Source organism: Beta vulgaris, chromosome 2, assembly GCF_026745355.1.
Source record: "Beta vulgaris subsp. vulgaris cultivar EL10 chromosome 2, EL10.2, whole genome shotgun sequence".
Lineage (NCBI taxonomy): Eukaryota > Viridiplantae > Streptophyta > Magnoliopsida > Caryophyllales > Amaranthaceae > Beta > Beta vulgaris.
This window is the reverse complement of record NC_079203.1, coordinates 48090400-48109016: the sequence shown is the minus strand read 5'-3', so window position 1 is coordinate 48109016 and position 18617 is coordinate 48090400. Positions and strand designations below refer to the sequence as shown.

Here is an 18617-nt window from a genome sequence, read left to right as displayed (position 1 = left end):
TAAAAGTACTAAGGTTTCACAAGATAATAGTGTAAGAAAGATTTTATTGAAGATCAAACCAACAATAGAACTAGTAAAAGTGGAGGAATTAAGCGAAGATAGTATTTGTTCCATTTGCCTTGAGGAAATTTCAAGTGAAGGGGAAAATATAAAGATCAGTCGTTGTAAACATGTGTTTCATAGAAACTGCATATTCAAATGGCTTTCGAAGAAACAATCATGTCCTTGTTGTCGTTTGAGTAGTTTAACAGACGTGTATTGTAATTAATTAGATGATGTTAATTAAAGATTTTTGTTACATATTGTTACTACTATATATACTTGATCAAAATGCACTGATATTAATAATGAAGTTGTGACAATGTATATGTCGTAGATGATTAAATGAGTGGTAATTATAGTTTATAGGAATATTTAGATTATAGTTTATGTAGGTATATATTACAATTCCGCTCCTTTATTCTATTCCGTGACTTAAACCAAACATTAGTGTGAAATTATAATATAGTAATGATGCTGATATTCTTAAAGCTTGCATGGTTGGTACAATCAAAATTCAAAGTGCTGTAAGTTTCTTAGCTGAACCAGTTACTCCACTCATTCCCATGCCTAAGCCCATGTGAAAACTACAAAAACTGATCTTCAAAGATCTTTAATAAGTACTGTATTATATTAGATGCTCTTGATTTTGTGTGATAAATGCCAAAATGGAGTTGCAGTCCTACTTTGATCACTTACCAGTTACCACAGAAATGGTCGATATGTCTGAGTGGAAGCGAAATCTGTTTGCTTCCCCTGAACTCTGATGTCCTCGTCGTTTTGGTTATATGCTCTTTTCGCTATCTGACATACAAACATCAGGTTGATGAGCTAAGAGTAACTGGTTCAAGCAAACAGTTGGATACATCTTCTATATACTGTCAATGAAGCTACTATAGCAAGGATTAACTATCATCATTATGATGATATTGTTTGATTGCCATCGGAATTCCGACTACGATTTATCAATTTTATGAGAGAATTTACAAAAATCTCAATTTGTAAAAGATTCCCAAATGTTCATGTAGTTCTGCCCATGCTTATAAAATCCCATGTACACGTTTTTGATCAAGATAGTAATTAACTAATTATGACCCATGTCACATTTCCCTCTAAATTACATTGTAAATCAAAGTCGTCCATCAAAGAATATCGAGGACAAAATCTGACCTGCTCTAGAACTAGATGTGACGTAATGTAATCAAGAAGTAGAAGAGATTAGATACTAAAAAGGCAATATCTCATAGTTTTGCTAGTAATTCTGAACTCTCAATATCAACATTTTGAAACTTTATGCAGCGAGACAATGCAGCAGCGAGCTTCTTCACATCCTTCCTTGTATGTGCAGCACTCAGAGTTATTCTCAGTCTGAGGGAAAATTAGAAAAATAAGTGAGCTGATTCGGACAAAAAAATGACCCAGTTTGTCTGAGTGTCGAATGGCAGTAAGTAGGAAATATATGTGGAAGAGGAGGATACACTGAAAGACCTGCATGAATTAGGAGGCACGGTTGGTGGTCTAATCGCAGTAACATGGAATCCAGATTTCAGCATATGCCTGCAGAATAACAAGGCTGGAAATTCAAGAACTGCTTGTAATGGAGGAAGAGAGATGGGAAAAAGAGTACTCACCGACTGGCTAGCAAGGACTTCTCTTCACTTCCCACTATTATTGAGACGATGTGACTTGTAATCGGAATTCCAGTGAGGTCTTTGAAGTCTTGCACTCGTTCTTGGATTGCACTTCTACGCCAGGCTTCTTTTTCAGCAACAAATGCAGCAGCTGCTGTGCAATGCATCTTAAACAACTTGACACTGTACAGAGTAATGCTATGCACTTACAAAGTTATAATTCATATGCAGTACAACATATAAGCATGTTTTACACAAAGCAACACCTAGAGAATATGCAAGTTTTCTCTAAATTAATTAACTTATAACATGATTTTACAAGAAAAAAACAACCTTAATATTAATCAAGCCATTTCTATTTTTTATCCTCTCCCCATCACATAATTCATATTTAGCGCATTTGTATTTGGGAAATCTAATCATGAACCATTAGTATTATATTAGAAAAGGAGACAGCTTTCAATTTTACTATTATTTCTAAAAGGTGGAAAGGAGTACAAAAATTAAACTGTGGACGACAATTTTAGGAATTTTTTATTTTAGCAGCTGACAAACTGCCAAGTAGCACAAGTGACTGGTACAATCACGTCCTAGTGCACTTTGACATATAAGAGAAATGAGTGAGAAGTCACTTTACCATGGGCAGCAGCGGCCATTGGTATAGGCATAGCAGTGGAAAATATAAAAGAACGGCCCCTGGACATAATAAGCTGTTTCCATCTTTTGCTGTCATTAAAATCATAGAAGACGCATATGAGTAATTTCAAAAGGTCAATGGACAACGGAAGGAAAAAGAATATAGACTATGTGCATGAGTAATTTTGAGAAGGCAACGGACAGAAAAAGTAAGGAGAAGATGAAAGATGAATAGCAGTATGGTTTCTTACAAGATGCCAAGTGGTAGCATAATACCATAGGAAGCTGACTTCTGAGTAAATGTTATTTCTAAGGCAAGGGTTCATGGCATGGGAAAAGAATGATATGAAGATAACAAGAAAAAAAAACCACCCCCTATGTTTCCCCGTTTGGTTGGACAAGAGAAAGGAATTCTTCGTCCTTTTTGGGTCGGTAGGAGACTAGGGGTTAGGCTATGTCGTGATTTGGATGGTGGTTGCGGGGTGGGCTTATGGGAGTGAGGTGGGTACGTGGTGGTAGTTTGTGGGCAATCCAAGGAGTGGCCAGTGGCAGTGGTTGGCAACTTGGGGTTTAAAGACAGTGGTGTTGGGTAGTTTCTCAATTACCCAAAATTAGGGATACCAAATCGGGGAAGGGAGGGGGGTAGTGCGGAAGGATTTGGGGTGAACCCATTGATACAAAAGGGTGAAAAAGAATAGATAAAAATGTGAACTAAACAAGCTAGCACTAACACCTTGTTTGTATAAGAGGAAATGGAGGGAAAGGGAAGGAAAGAAAAGGGAACGGGTTCCCTTGTTCAGATAATGGATTGTGGGAAAGAAGGGGAGGGAGAGGGAAGGATCTGTTTTCCCTCCCTCTTGAATAAACATCAACCTTCCCAAATTGGAGAGATTTGGAAGGAAAATGGAGCTCCATCTTTCCCCTCCCCTTCCTCCTCTATCCCTCCCCTTCCTTTCCCTCCTATATTGCTGTCCAAACAAAGTGTAGGGGTATTAAGGTTCTTGATTTCTTTTCCCTTTCTTGAAACCCTTACCAAATGGTCCATAATAAAATCAACTATCTGTTGTGGAATAAATTCATATCTAAATCCCTGTATCGAAAGACCTGAATATGATATAAATCAACTTGCAGGAACAATGAAAGAAGTTCTTTCTGGGTCAAGCTTTACGCTTCTCTAACAAGATATATCTATAAGAAAAAGCTCCTACTGCCTAAACTAGTAACTTTGTTATTCAAGACTTGCAGTTACATTGTCGTACTAGTGTCCAATACGCACCCGAAACCTCAAATGAATACAAAGATTTGGGTATCATCCCTGAGGCAAATATCTGTGCTCGAAACTTCTTACGAGTCTTTAACACTTTTGAACAATTAACATGGACTTGCTTTAGGTTAGGTCATAATATCTTAAATCACGGATTTCCCTAAACCATGCCAACAGCACAAACTGAGTGATGGTTGTTCAAGTGAAGCATCTTCGCCCACTTAACTTGGAGCATTGTGACGACTAACAACAAAGGCAGCAATAAACATTAATCATTTAGATTACGTACCTGCATGCTAAAAACCTCCAGTGCAACCTGCTGCCTTACTTAAAGTGCCAATACATATATCAACATCGCTTTCACAATCAAACTCTTGCGCCACTCCCCCACCACCTCTGCCACTTATAAATGTTCCATGAGCCTGTAATCACACAATAACAGAGAAATAAAGAAAATTTGTACATCTTTTATATTATGTATATTTTTCTAGATGCTATTGCAGAAGCAGAAAAGGAGAACTTACATCATCAATAACCAACAGAAAACCATGCTTCTCACGAAGGTTTACTAGCTCAGTCATTGGTGCGAAGTCTCCATCCATACTGAATAAGCTGCCATGATAACATAGGAAGTGACAAAATGCATATATTCTTTCAGGCATTTTCCTCTCAACTCAAATTTTTCAGCTACTTAATGCAGTATTTACAAAAGGACAAGAGAAGGAAATAACAGGTATGACTAACCTATCAGTCACGACAACCTTCTTAGACATTTTGCAATCTGAGCTGAGAGAACACAGTGGAGAAGTCAGAAACACATAAATCACATAGGCACTTGTACTTGTAAGGCTACTTCTTAGTCATAGGTAGCGCTGGAAATAACATACAGAAGTGCATCAAGATGTGACATGTCACAATGTCGGTAGACAAAGGTCTCTATACAGTGTAATCGTTCGCCAAGGCGCAGACCATCAATAATTGATGCATGATTAAGGGCATCAGAAAAGACAGCAATTTTTTCAGTGCTCAGAGGAATTCTGCCAGGAGCCAAGAGAGAGGCAATGCTTCCTACTGTAACCATGAAGGCCATATTTGCAGCAAAGCCCGTAGGACAAAGAAGACAATCCTACAGCATGAAGAATATTAGAGTTTTTGGCTAAATATCCCCTTTATCAAACAGAAAGCAGCACACATTGTACCTTATCCTTATGTGGTCAAATTCCCCACTCTAACACCAAAAAAAGGACAGTTTATAAAGTACATGTTTCATAGTCAATCACAAACAATAATTTCCCAGTAATCATCATGAAAACCCATATCGACAAAAAACTATAATTTCCATAACATGAGTGACTACCATCAAACTTCCATCATAATATCACGTGACAGGTTGACAAGCAGTTGCAAGCTAAGAGCTGAGTATTACAAGATCAAGCTGACAAACTTTGCTAAAATAATTGACTAAACATAAACACTAACAGTAGCATGAATGAAGAACATAGCACACCTCTTTCTTCTTTAGCTCTGCTAAACATGCCTCCAAGTGCCCATGATAATCTGTATAACCACATATCAATGCAGAGCCTCTTGGACCCATCCCGTGCTCTTGGACTGCCTATAAGCAAGCGAAATCATCACCTCTAAAATCAAAATTATAACACCAACTCTAAAAATAGAACCACACCGCACGTCACACATGAAACAATAATGATCAAGATCACCTTAGCAACCGCCATTCTAATAGTCGGATGAGCACTCAAGCCCAAGTAATCATTTCCAGAGAACAACAAGAGCTTTCTCCCATTGCCAGAGCATAATTCTCCTCCTTCATTTGCCTCTTCACCTTTAGGCACTTCAATTGATCCTAACACATTCAACAGCAATAATAAGTCACTTAGGTCTTACTCTAGTACTCCCTCCGTTTCCTAAAGATCTTCCCACTTACTGTTCCTACAAATACCAAGGAAAATCAAGTTGTGTGGGGCATGGTGTGAGTAATGTAGGAGAGAGAAAGGGGTTAAGATAAATAAACAAATAAAAAAGGGTTAAAGTAGGAGAGAGAAAGGGAGTAAAATTGAATTAATAATGTAATGGTGGACCATATGATAGTGACATGAGAGGGTAAATAGGGAAATTTGTTTTGCCAAATAAGGAATAAAGCAAAAGTGGGAAGATCTTTTGGAAACACCCTTAAACGAAAAGTGGGAAGATCTTTAGGAAACGGAGGGAGTACTTAACACCAATGTACCTCCTTCAAGCAATCAAATATCGAAATTCAGAAGGTCCCTCTTCCCCCTTAAATTACAGTAATCTATAGATAGCAAGAAAAGACATTGAACATTAACTCCATAATAATTCAATCCTCCACTCTACAACATATAATATAAGCACAATGTATTCGACACCAAATACAAAAATACACCATTTCTTCAAACAATCAACCCAAGAATTAAAAAAAATATAGTACACTTACAAAAAGGAACTAAAACCTAAGAAAAAAACAAGCGGGTAATACTTCTACATAGCAAGAGAATACGTTGAAATTTGAAAATTAACTCCGTAATAATTCAATCCTCCAGTCTCCAACATATAATATAAGCACAATGTGTTTAATACCAAATGCAAAAATACACCATTATATTCAACAATCAACCCAAAAACTAATAGAAAATTGATATACCCAGAGTAAAACCCAAGAAAAAACAAGCGGGTAAGAGAGAAAAATACCGCAACTGGGAATGTCATTGAGCCAATTGCGAAATGTAGACTCAGAAATCATAACTTCAACAGAAGTTCGATCCCATTCACGCAAACCGTCGAACACCTTGTATTCATGAGCATGAAAATTGGAGGAATTGTTGGATACATTGATGGGTCTGAGAGAACGAAGCAATTTCAAAGACTCTAACTTTGAAAGCGCTGCTTCAACCCAATCATCCCAATTCATGTTCATGTTTATGTTCATGTTCTCCCTCATTAGAGTAGAGAGAGTGAGAGAACGAGTAGTTTTCTTCAATGGCGGGCGTTATTTCCCACAAAATGTTTGAGACTGGTATAAAAAGTGAGGTAAGGTAGGAGAAAATTAGTTGGGTGAGGTGATCTGAATTCTGACGGGTGATTTTAATTTAGAAGTTTGACCCAAATAGTTTTTAAAGGATCAAACTTAACATTTGGAGTTTGTTTTGTAAGATCCGCCTACTTTTAAATTAAGATTAGGTATTGATGAGTTCAATAAAAAAAGAGGATTAGTTTGATAGTGACTAGGTTAATTTCTTTCGGTGATTAGTTTAATCCATTTAGTGACTAGGTTTACTTTTATATTAAAATTAGATCGTCTCTTTAATAATTTTTGTACCATTTGTATGTAGAAATAAATTATTAGTGGGATTTAAGTAGGGTGCATTCACTTAATTTAAATAGAGTTTGTCTGAATTGAATTTATTCAAGTATATATTTATAAAGTAGTTAGAACTTATATGAAGTTGTTTGAATGTAACTAATAATAATAAAAAAACGGTTTTTTCACCAAATACCCCTAACAAATCAACAAATTCACAATATACCCTTAATATTCCAACAATTCACCATATACCCCTGACTTTTCATTTTTGAGCACCAAATACCCTTTTTTAACTGTTGTTAACTCACTATTAACTTTATTTACCATTTTGCCACAATTAACTCCTAACCCTAAAATCTAAACCCTAAGCCCAGCCCCCTCCCCTTCCCCCTCCCCCTCCACCATCCCCCCACCCAACCTTCTGCCGCAACCCCCACCCCTCCCCTTCCCCCACCGCAGCCCCCAACCCCTCCCCCTCCCCCTCCCTCCGTCGCAACCCCCACCCCCTCCATCTACCTCTGCCGCAACCCCCACCCCTCGTAGCCCTGAAATTCGAATAACCCCCCCCTCTTGAATTCAACACAACAACAACACTGACACAGCAGCGGAGCGAGCCGATGAGAGAAGTTCCGGCGAAGCCAGCGTGGCGCGACGCGATGCACACGACACCCACGTACAACAGTAGCAGCGACGATACAGAGGAGGAGGGAGTGGTGCGGTATCTTCGACAAGCTTGGCAAATCGCTGGCGAATTGAAGGGGAGGGCGCAGCGAGGTCGCATCGAAGAGAGAAGAACAGGGGAAAGGGGATGGTTCAGTTTTGGCAGACAAAAATAGAGGAGGGGAGGTAGAGGTGGGCATGGGTCGGGCCTGTTCACGGGCTCGGCCCGCGGGCTTGAGTAAATGTCAGGCTAGGCCGGGCCCAGTCCTGTGAGTGGCGGGCCGTGCCGGGCTTGAAATTTTAAAAATTTGTCCACAGGCCCGCGGGCCGGCCCATGTTTTATGTTGTATTTTTGTATTTTTGACAGTTTTAGGGTAAAAAAAACAAAGGAAAGGAGTGTTCGGCCCGCGGGCTCGTGCCAATGCGGGCCGGAAATAAAATTTCTTGATCGTGACAAGTCCGCGACCCACATAGCGGACAACGTGCCAGGTTGGGCCTCGAGTGGGCTCGTGTCGGGCCGGGCCTGGGCTGGCCCGCGTGTCGACCCCCCCCATGCCTACCTCTAAGGGGAGGGGTTGGCAGACGGAGGGGGGCTGGGCGGAGGGGGATGGGGAGGGGATGTGTGGGGGTGCTGCACCGGTGAACGAAGAGGGGGAGGGGGAGGGGTGTTGCGGCGGTGGGGGAGGGGGAGGGGTGGGGGCTGGTGTAGGGGAGGGGGTGGGTTAGGGTTTAGATTTTAGGGTTAGGTTTAGATTTTATGGTTTAGGGTTTAAATTAGGATTAGTGAATAATGATGGCAAAATCGTAAATAAAGCAAACGGCAACCTAACGTCCGTTAGAAAAAGGGTATATGGTGCACAAAAATGAAAAGTCAAGGGTATATGGTGAATTGTTGTAACATTGAGGGTATAATGTGAATTTATTGATTTGTCAGGGGTATTTGGTGAAAAAACCGATAAAAAAAATTGTTTAGCAACTAGGTGATATATCATTTTTTATATTTTTGTTTATGATAATTCATTAACTTTTTTACATCAAAAGAAATAAATTCCTCTGTATAAAAGTACTCCATGCGCTTCAAAATTAATGCAACACTTGCCTTTTTTAGTAGTTCTTTAATCGGTTTTTTCACCATGTACCCCTGTGGTTTTTAAAAATTAAGGGGGTACCCCTAATTTTTTTTAATGCACCAGGTACCCTTATTATTTCAATAAAATGCACGAAATGCCCTTAATGACTAACGATGTCAAGTTTCCGTTAGTCATTAGGATTAATTAACCCCTCTAATAGAAGAGTGCAATGATAATAAAACTTATTATCTTTTAGTGGGTATTTGGTGTAAGCCTTAGAATAGAAAGATGATGATAATAGTGACCCCCAACAAATGAATTTTGTTATTTAAGGGAGGGAAGAAAGGAAACCAAGTAGGTATTATTTTTATTTCTTGAAATCTGGCCCGCTTCACATTTATTTTGCCAAATCTCGTATGCGGCATGCTAGATGAAAAAACTTGTTCTATATGATTTTTTGGATGTGGCTCACCTGATTGGGATCAGATTTCAGGATTTAGGTTTCTTTGAACACCCCTAATCACTAATGCATTTTAATTGAAAAAATATCATTGCTCCTCTTTCCCTTTCCAATCTAAAGATATCAATTAAGGTTGTTAATTATAACTTTACTAACTAGTACTTTTTCATTATTTCGCGGATGCAACAGATGTATAATAATCACTATTCATCTATTAATCTTATCCCATGATCTCTTATTAATGTATAAGAAAAAATATAGCCAAGTGAAATCTTATTAATATGTCTTAATATATACATTAATTATATCAAATTTTATAACTTTTATTTATACAAAATCAAAAATACTAAAGATTGAAGTAGGATATTGAATAACTTGTACTATGTAAATGCTGTATAATTTAAAGAACGGATGGAGTAAGTAGCTACAATCCTCTCACAATGTCTCTCTTCCACCATTTTAAATTCAGGCTAGAAATCAGGCCCAGAGCCCTTACATAGACTGGAAGGGGAGGGGACACAGCAGTTATGAGTTAATGAGTCCTATCGATATGGGCTGGGAATAATAGCCACACACTTTGCTTCAAAAAATAGTCACACACTCCATTTCAAAATTGAGTTTTGGTTGCACTTTTAGGAAGCAAATTTTGTGTGTACTTAAATTTAGCAACAACACATTCTTGCGAATTTTGTTATATAATCAAGACTATCAACATCAAAACTAATTATGATCTATACTAATATATTAAAAGATGTTCATAAGAAAGTTTATGTATCACATGACACTTTTTTTTAAGGCTCTAATGCAAATGATTCAAGTCAAATCCTCGATTTTAAAAATAATGTTGTGTAGTTACAAGGTATCAAACATGTGACTTTGAAATGAAAAATGAAAATTTAACTATTAATCCAACATAACACCATTGTTTAGTATTTTAAAATAAAATATCATAAGGTCTTATAATTATATCTCACTAAAAGATTTGCCCAAGTAGTTAGATACATAACTTTTTTATGATAACAATTAACAACAATATACTATTATAGACATAAATTCTTACTCCAAATTCTTGTAGAAAGTTAAGCTATTGCTTTCATCCCGAACTTTTAATGGTTTATTTTCAAAAATCATGCAATTACTTATCATGTCACCATTACATCGATTTTTGCTAACTTGACAAAAAGTTACGAAAAGTAACAATCCGGGGCATCGCCCGGATTACTCACTAGTTTAAAAACAAAAATAGGCCGTTGGATAAAGGGTTCCCTTGGGTAAAGACAACCCCGATTTACAGGTATGTTATGATTGTTGTAATAAAGTTGCATTGTCAAACAAATAAGAAGAATTATATCTCACTTTCCATTGTCACAATATATTATCTTTAGGGGATTGTCACGATATACCGATAACACTCTTTTCGCATTTTTTATTCATCTTAAATCGAAGAGTCCAACTCTTATAGCTTTTTAATATGCAAACAAGATATTTTCATATCCTCTAGACTAAACAACTAAAAGAGACCTCAATGATTAAATAAAGTTTTGTAATCTTACATTACCGACACAAAACATTAATATTGAAAATCTAACAATAATAACGTATTAACATATTACACTGCAAGTGCCAAATAGTTGATAGTGACTAGATTATTTGCTCTCAAGCTTCAACACAAGATAGGTACTTTTATTTATTTCCTTATAAAAAACATTTCCTAACACGTACTACATACATACTTCATACATGCCACTCCGAATGAGCTATCTATCTCCTATATAAAAAGCCGAGTCAATTAAAAGACCTCTCATAATCCTCTTTTACCCTGCAAGAATCAAAACCCTAATCTTGAAAGGGTAAAATGAGGGGTAAACCAACTCAACCAACCATGAGTTCATGACTAGAAGCTTGAAGTAAACACACTACTAATATATTATAGTTTTCAAAGATCATGCTACTACTAATTAATCTACTAGTAGTATATTATAGTCTTCAAAGAACATGCTACTACTAATTTACTATATTATAGTCTTCTAAGAACATGCTACTTGAGAAGAAAGAAGCTTGAATTGAAGTGGTGCACTAGAAGCATAGGTAAATCCCATTGAACTGTATGGATATATTGGCTCCCCATTGTTTAATAAACCTTTACCCTTTGCTATCTTCGCAATTGAAGGATCAATAACAGTTACGTCTGAGGTTCGAAACCCCGCACAAGCAATTCTTACATTGGACTGAGAGCAGTAACAATTATTGGTAATTGTCACATTCCAAAGTGGCCTCCCACCATTCTTCACATTTTTGTCCACTTTGGTTTGCTCTACACTCATATCCTTTAGTGAACACTGTCCCATACCTGTAAAATGAAAACATAGTTTTTAAAAGAGTTTTTTTTTTGTGTGTGTGTAAGGGGAGGGATAAAAAATTAGAAACATGCTCGTATAAGATTAGTGTTGTCAGTTTGGTTGAAAACTGTTGGTTAAACTGCAAAATGATTACCGACTAAACTGAATTGACCCATAATTGAAATTGAAATAAAAAAAATCAATTGAATAAATTGAACTGCATTTAACCGAATTGAAACAAAACCAAAAACCAATTTGATCTCAAGCTCTATATTTTTCTCCTAAATTTGATCACTTAATCTAGTTGATATACGTTAGCTATAACTTTTTAATAGTATGAAACCATAGAATTTACTTATTCCCCCTATTATTTTTTGAAGTAAATGATAGTCCGTAATCAAACTTTTGTGCATATTAATATAGGAAGACACTTGTTTAAGTTAAGTTTGAGTTTAACATGGGTAATTTCATATACTTCACCTTTAAAAGAAATTTATAAATGATACAATGCATAATTCTATTAGTTGAGCGTTATATGTCCATATACTTTTAAAATTAATAACGTCCCTCTCCCTCATATCAATTTAATGGGTAAAGATTAATAACCCTTTCCTTTCACATGTTAGTTGTTTTGTCTTGTTCATGACATTCTCATGTCGGTGTTGCATACTAAAAGAGGGTACATTCTAATGGACTCATTTAACTTCAAATTATATTTGAAGGGTATATAAATGTCTACCCTCGTTTTAGCATGGATCTGAGTTGAAACACATGTCAATAGGACACTTTTATCGTCTTACATATTCTTTTTTTTAAAAAGAACAAATTGTTACTTTCTAAATGAAACAATAAGAATAAATAAAACCTCTACAACAACATTAGTAATTAGTATACCGCATCACTCCCATGACTATAGTAGATAAAATTGTGTGGTATATACTATAATGTAACAAAAACGGAGTCCTTTTAGTTCACTATCATATTTGCTATACGACATATATCATCACAACTCAATTATGATGCAATATGCACATAATAATACAACACAATTTTTTTCTTCTCCTCATAAACATACCTTGCACCACGAGGCTGAAAATGATCACAATGTAGAAGAGGTTGATTTTTCCCTCAGGCATTTTCTTTGTTTCTATGTATATAGATTCTAAAACTATATATGAAGCGTTTTTTCAAAATTGCCAAGTTAAAGAGTTGTAACTTCTTGATTTTTTTGTGTGAAATATATAGATGGATGGACAATAAATGTAGGATAATTTATTGAAACAAACAAAAAAGGTGTGGACCTTGTGTGCTTTTCTTCGAAGGATTTCATAAGGCCACTTGGCTCTTGATCGTGGATTACCAAAAAGGAAAGAGGCAAACATGATAGAACTTAATTATGAAAGCAACATTACCCTCTAGTACTCCTATTGCTGACAAATTGAGAGGACAATGGATGAATCTAGAGCCTCTCGTACATAATTGTGATTTACTGTTTCCTCTTTTCCAAACTAGCCTTCGTTTAACAATTTAGTGAGTCTTTGAAGGTGTTTTCTAATAGCTTTTAGATAGTTTTTAGGGGGCGTTTGGTTCATATAATGGTATGGGTTTGGAATCAGGAATAAAACCAAGGTGGTATGGGTTTGGAACTTGATACTTAATACCTTGTGTTTGGTTTCATTTAGGAATGAAAAATCTTCTTTTATTTGATACCTAGAGGTAAGGTATGAGTCATACCCACCTCCCCCCATGGGTTTCTAAACCCCATACCTTATGGGTTTGAGGTATGGGTTTAAAATTTAAAAATAAGTTAAACAAATACTAGGTATGGGTTTTGTTCATTCCAAACCCATATCTCATATCTAAAACTAGTGAACCAAACACTCCCTTAGGGGGCGTTTGGTTCAAATAGAGGAACGGAAAGGGAATGAAATCAAGTAGAGGGGAGGAATGGAGACAATAATTGTTACTTTTATAGGGTGTTTGGTTCAAGAATGGAAAGGAATCACTTGTAAGGAATGAAAATCTTTTTGTTACTCCTCTAATTTGGAGGGTAACATTTTGAGGGTTTGGGTTACCCTCAAGTAAGGATAATGGTTAACCCACTACCCAAACCAAACAAGGAGTAACAGATTCGGATTCTTGAATCCGTTTCCATACTCCAAAAAAGCTCAACCAAAATGGCCTTAGTGTTTTGATTTACACGTGTTATAACGGACTTAATAAAACAATGAAAAATTTAAAAACAATTGAAACAAGAATTAACGTGGTTCACTAATAATGTGTTAACGAGACCCACATGCTTAGTTTACTTAGCGTCAGATATTTCAAAACATGTCTCAATAATAGAGAATTTAAAAGAGTTGAGTGTTTGGTAAAATGGTGATTTAGAGTAGTTTTGCTATGAGATTTTTAGGTGTCGGACATCAAAATAAGAAATTGTTTTTGTTATATTTAATTTTTCACATGATTGAACCAAACACACACTTATTCATTATGAAGTAATCATTGATAGCTAGTAAATGTTATGGGGTAAAATTCTCGTCCGGCCACGTGGTAGCATTCAAGCGGACACATGAGAGAGCAAAAACCCCTAGGGAGATGTGCGGCGTTGAGAAGAACGTGGAACAAAGCTCAACTACTTTGAGAGATATCCTGGGCAGTTCCATCAAAGTATGATCTTGGCCAATGAAGAATGAGGAAGAATAACGGCTACACCACAATGTTATTATTTTTAAACAATATAGATAGAGTTCATCATCCACTTTGTAAATCAGATCATCTCATCTAATCACACCGTCATTTTAGCTCAATCTCTCTCACTCCCTCTATCATTTTTCTTTCATATTGATCTTAATATGCCATCTCTCTTTCTCTCTAACCTGAGTTGCACGTCCATCTTGCCAATCAGGCAAAACTAGTGTATTTGTATTACAACTTGATATATTATTATAGTGGATTGGCAGAATTTCTCTCACTCCGTCATTTTAGCTCAATCACTCTCACTCCGTCATTTTAGCTCAATCTCTCTCACTCCCTCTAGGGGTGCTTATCGAGCGAGCCGAGCCCGAATAGTATTGGGCTTGGCTCGAGCTCGTTTAACTTTTCATGGGTTCGGCTCGGCTCGTGAGCTCGCCGAGCTTGGGGGAGTCAAGTTCGTCTCGAGCTCGTGATTAGAATTTGCGACTCGAGTGCGGCTCGTGAGATCGTTTAGGCTCGGCTCGTGAGCTCGTTTTGGACTCGACTAATGAGCTCGGCTAGGCTCGAAGTAGGTGAGCTTGTTCACTCACCCATCATATGCTTACTATCCCCATGCTTTATAACTTGGTTTCCCTCTTAGTATTGCTAACATTTCAATGTGGGACTGCATGTTTTGTTTAGGATAAACAAACTCGTTCCACATATGCTTATGCAACTTGGAATGCTAAAATTTCAATGTGGGACTCCATGTTTTATTAAAAAAAAAAAACTCATTATACCCTTGTTTTGTTTACATATAGCATTGTTAAAATTTTAAAATTTCAATGTGGGACTCCATATTTTGCTAAAGAAAAAATTATTAAATATTTTAAGTACTAAATAATCAAATATTTAAAAATATATACTTCATTTCGTCTATGAAGAAAATAAAGTATAGTTTTTGTTTTCCAACCAAGGAGATACAAAATTAAACTTTAAGTTGAAATAAGGAGTAGTAGCTATTTATAAAGAAAATAAGGTTGATCCTTGTTTTCTTAACCAATGTGGGACTTTAGTGCCTAGTGGAGTAGAAGTGAAGTTGGATCACAAATTAAAATATATAATTTGTAATCTAAATTAAAATATAAATTTGTATTAAATTTTCTTAATGTAAAATATGTTTTTAATATAATTTTTTTTAGTATAAAATAATATTCGAGCTGTTCACGAGCTTTACGAGACGAGCTTTGCCTAGCTCGGCTCAGCTCGTTTAAGTCTCGACCCGAGCCCGAGTTCGAGTCGAGCTTCAACTAGCCGAGCTTTGACCGAGCCGAGCCCGATCTGCTCGCGAGCTTGTCAGACTCATTATCACCCATAGACAGAACATTGATTCCCCCATGATTTTCTTCCCATTTTAGAGGGTTTCCACGTAAAATTGTCTTATATTATTATTTCTTTATTCTTGTATTATATTTCGCTCATCATTTAATTGTCAAGTATTGCAACTTAATTGCTAACCCCTCCTCTGAGCAAATTGATCATTGTGTGAAATTTGCCATAAACATTAACCCACAACCATATTATGCAATTACTGATGGTTAGTTATAGAAATAATGCATCTATACAAATATATTAAAAGGCGTGCGTGACAATGTATACATGCAACATGGCACCTTTGTTACGCCACTAGAATTGTCCAATGTGTACATAAGTCATGTCAATTAACAAAAGTAAAATTAGCTTGCAACAGATTTGAACCCATGATGTCTTGCTATTATACATTACACAATTACCATCTCAACCAACTTTTAATCATGCTTTAAGTGTCCATATTATTATATTTATACCTTTTAAATGTTGAGTTTTTCCTTAATATACTTTAATGGGAATGGAAAAAAAATGTATATCAAGTTCGGAAAACAATGCCTAACTCAGAACAACGCCCGGACCTAAATACTAGTTACTTATTATAAACAACAACATGGCTTCTTTGCCTATTCAAATAAATAGGACAAAGACTTAGTTATGTAAACGTCTTCATATGAGGAGAAATGAAGCATTCTAGAGTGCAACTAAGTACTCCCTCCGTTTTTTTTTTCAGATGTAACATATAAAGTCACTATTTATCTAATACACTTTGACCACTAATTGTTATTTATACATAAGAAAAAATATAGTTATGTGGGATATTGTTTGATTCGTCACGGTATACACTTTCCAAATATATATTTTTTATAATTTTTACTTTTATACAATTGGAGATATTGTCGATCAAAGTTGTGCCTCGGCAAATGTGAAAATTCCAATGTTACATCTAAAAAAAACGGAGGGAGTATAATAGATTAAACCTATAGACACATTCTAGCAAGAGTTCTTAGTATGACCTTAACATATATGAAATGTGGTAAGTGATGGGAACTGACTTAGAAACGTACTTAGGAATACCTAAATCGGTTTCAATGTTGAGCGCTTAATTTATTTTGGGCGAATAACAGTAACATATAATTCCTAGTTAAGTTTGACCTAGATGATTCATTAATTTAGGAAATTAGTTAGGAATTAGTTAGGAAAAGATTTTAAATAGATTTTCTAAATTGAAAAAGATATTATCCTATTTTAAAATCTTACTATCTTTTTATAAATTAAAAGATTTTCTTTTCAAATTAAATATGATTTTCGGTTACATTTAAAGTAAATTGAAAAGATATTTTTCCTAAATTAATTAATTTAAAAATGGTTTAATTATTCTCCAAGTAATCATTAACCATGTAATATTTTACTGCTAAACGTTTTTAATTGTTTTAGTGGCTTCGTTTTTTTTTTGTTCACAAGCAATTTAATTAGTGGAGATCGTGAGGTTAGTGGATTAATTAGTGGTAAGTTAATTCATGACTACTTACTCTATAAACAGGCGCCTAATCCCAAGATATATTTGTGTCCGACATAGCTTAAAATCCTAAGTTGTCTAAAGTGTCAGTGCCTTGTTCCCAAGAGAATTTATACTTACTATCTTTAGTTTTTGCTCTTCCATTATTAATAGTAATTGTATTTATTTGGGTAAGTTTGAGTGAACTCCTGTAATTGTGAGAAACTTTGAGTAAAGCAAGAGAAAGAGAAAAGAAAGGAACTTCGACTGAAGTTCGAAAGGAACAACAATTAGTGAGAATTGTTGTTGGGAACTTGAGTTTAGGAACTCAGGTTGTGGCCCGAGAGAATTAATTAATAGGTTTGTAACATAATCGTTGGCCTATTATAGTATAAAGTTTGAGTCAAAATCTCTTGCGGTCGAGGTCGTTTCTTACTATTACGCCTAGAAAGTTTTTCCTCGCTATCTAAAATCTCTTGTGTCCCCATTGTGTGTTCTCTAGCTAGCTTTTAGTTCCGCAAAAAGTTTCGATTATTCTCTCACTATAATTCACCCCCTTTCTTATAGTACTCATATTATACAACCGATTGGATCGTGGACCAATGTGAACATATCTTCTTCTGTTATACTAATTGATGGAAACACCGATTCTTCTGAAGATTTTCTACCTTATGAAGCATCATGATAGAAGAATTCATGCAATCCCCATGATTTATTTCTCATTCAATAAGATATCCTATATCGACATATACCCTTAATTATCCAATTAAAAAAGGAACGACTTAAAGACGCTGACTATATCGTAATAAGATTATTATTTTGACCTTTTGTCAACTAAACGTCACATTGCTTAGAATAATTAATCATCATTATATATAGAAGATATATCAGCTAATATTTCACTCCTTATCTTGGAGTAGAAATGGTTAGCTTCACCAATTTTCTGTTTCTACTTCTCCTTCTCTGTTTCATTCATCAAGGTATATACGGTTTATTTGCATTTTTTTAGCCAATGTTTGTCTCTCCTTCTCATTTAAATTTCAATTAACTTCTTATTAGTGTTAACTCATTTAACTGGTGAATGTAACATCTTAATTCAATTAACTTTTCAACTACGAACTGCCTATATTATTTTACACTGATAAGATAACACGTCCTCTGTCTTTACTCAAAAAAATTATCAAATACTCCCTCCGTCCTCTATCTTTTAAGGGTGTTCCTTATTAGTTTACCCTTTTCTTTTTTTTGCTATTTTTGGAATGGGATCACAAACTTTTCATCTCACATACATTCAAGTATTTAACTTTAATATAAAATAATAGTTGCTCTTTCTTTTTATGACCCACAACATTATTTCTCCTAAAACTTTGTGCAAAAGAAAGGGGTAAACTAATAGAGGACGGAGGGAGTACTTGGGTGTACCATGATCGGATGTATCGTGAGCGTGGTACATTCAATGCATTTTTTTCTACCCACTGTTCATTTGAAATCAGCAAAACGAGCAAAATATACAAAAAGAAAATGAGAGTTCCAGATGAGCAAATGAACAAAAATTTAGTCTTGATTGTACCATGCACATATACACCGGATGTATGATGAATGAACGGTTGAGTAATACTTATTTTTCAAGGCCTCC

General features: G+C 35.7%; 2 protein-coding genes across 2 annotated transcripts; both read right to left on the bottom strand.

Moving 5' to 3' along the window:
• Positions 1–988: 988 nt before the first annotated feature.
• LOC104882837 (8-amino-7-oxononanoate synthase) lies at positions 989–6701 on the bottom strand. Its single transcript, XM_057392714.1, is given in 11 exon segments — positions 989–1407; positions 1528–1596; positions 1671–1821; positions 2308–2396; positions 3856–3992; positions 4095–4182; positions 4315–4356; positions 4458–4696; positions 5078–5185; positions 5292–5434; positions 6298–6701. Coding segments are annotated over 11 exon segments (1443 nt in total). The 5' UTR covers positions 6548–6701; the 3' UTR covers positions 989–1280.
• A 4061-nt stretch (positions 6702–10762) lies between these two features.
• Positions 10763–12675, bottom strand: LOC104882862 (hypothetical protein). Its single transcript, XM_010667281.4, has 2 exons — positions 12515–12675; positions 10763–11450 (listed from the first exon to the last, which is right to left on the bottom strand). The coding sequence occupies exons 1-2, from the start codon at positions 12573–12575 to the stop codon at positions 11128–11130; spliced, it is 384 nt and encodes a 127-aa protein (XP_010665583.1). The 5' UTR covers positions 12576–12675; the 3' UTR covers positions 10763–11127.
• Between the last annotated feature and the right edge of the window lie 5942 nt (positions 12676–18617).

Coding starts and splice junctions, on each gene's coding strand:
- LOC104882862 (XM_010667281.4), bottom strand. CDS start 12,575: ATGCCTGAGGGAAAAATCAACCTCTTCTACATTGTGATCATTTTCAGC. Junction 11,451..12,514: donor TTTCAGCCTCGTGGTGCAAG/GTATGTTTATGA, acceptor TTCATTTTACAG/GTATGGGACAGTGTTCACTA.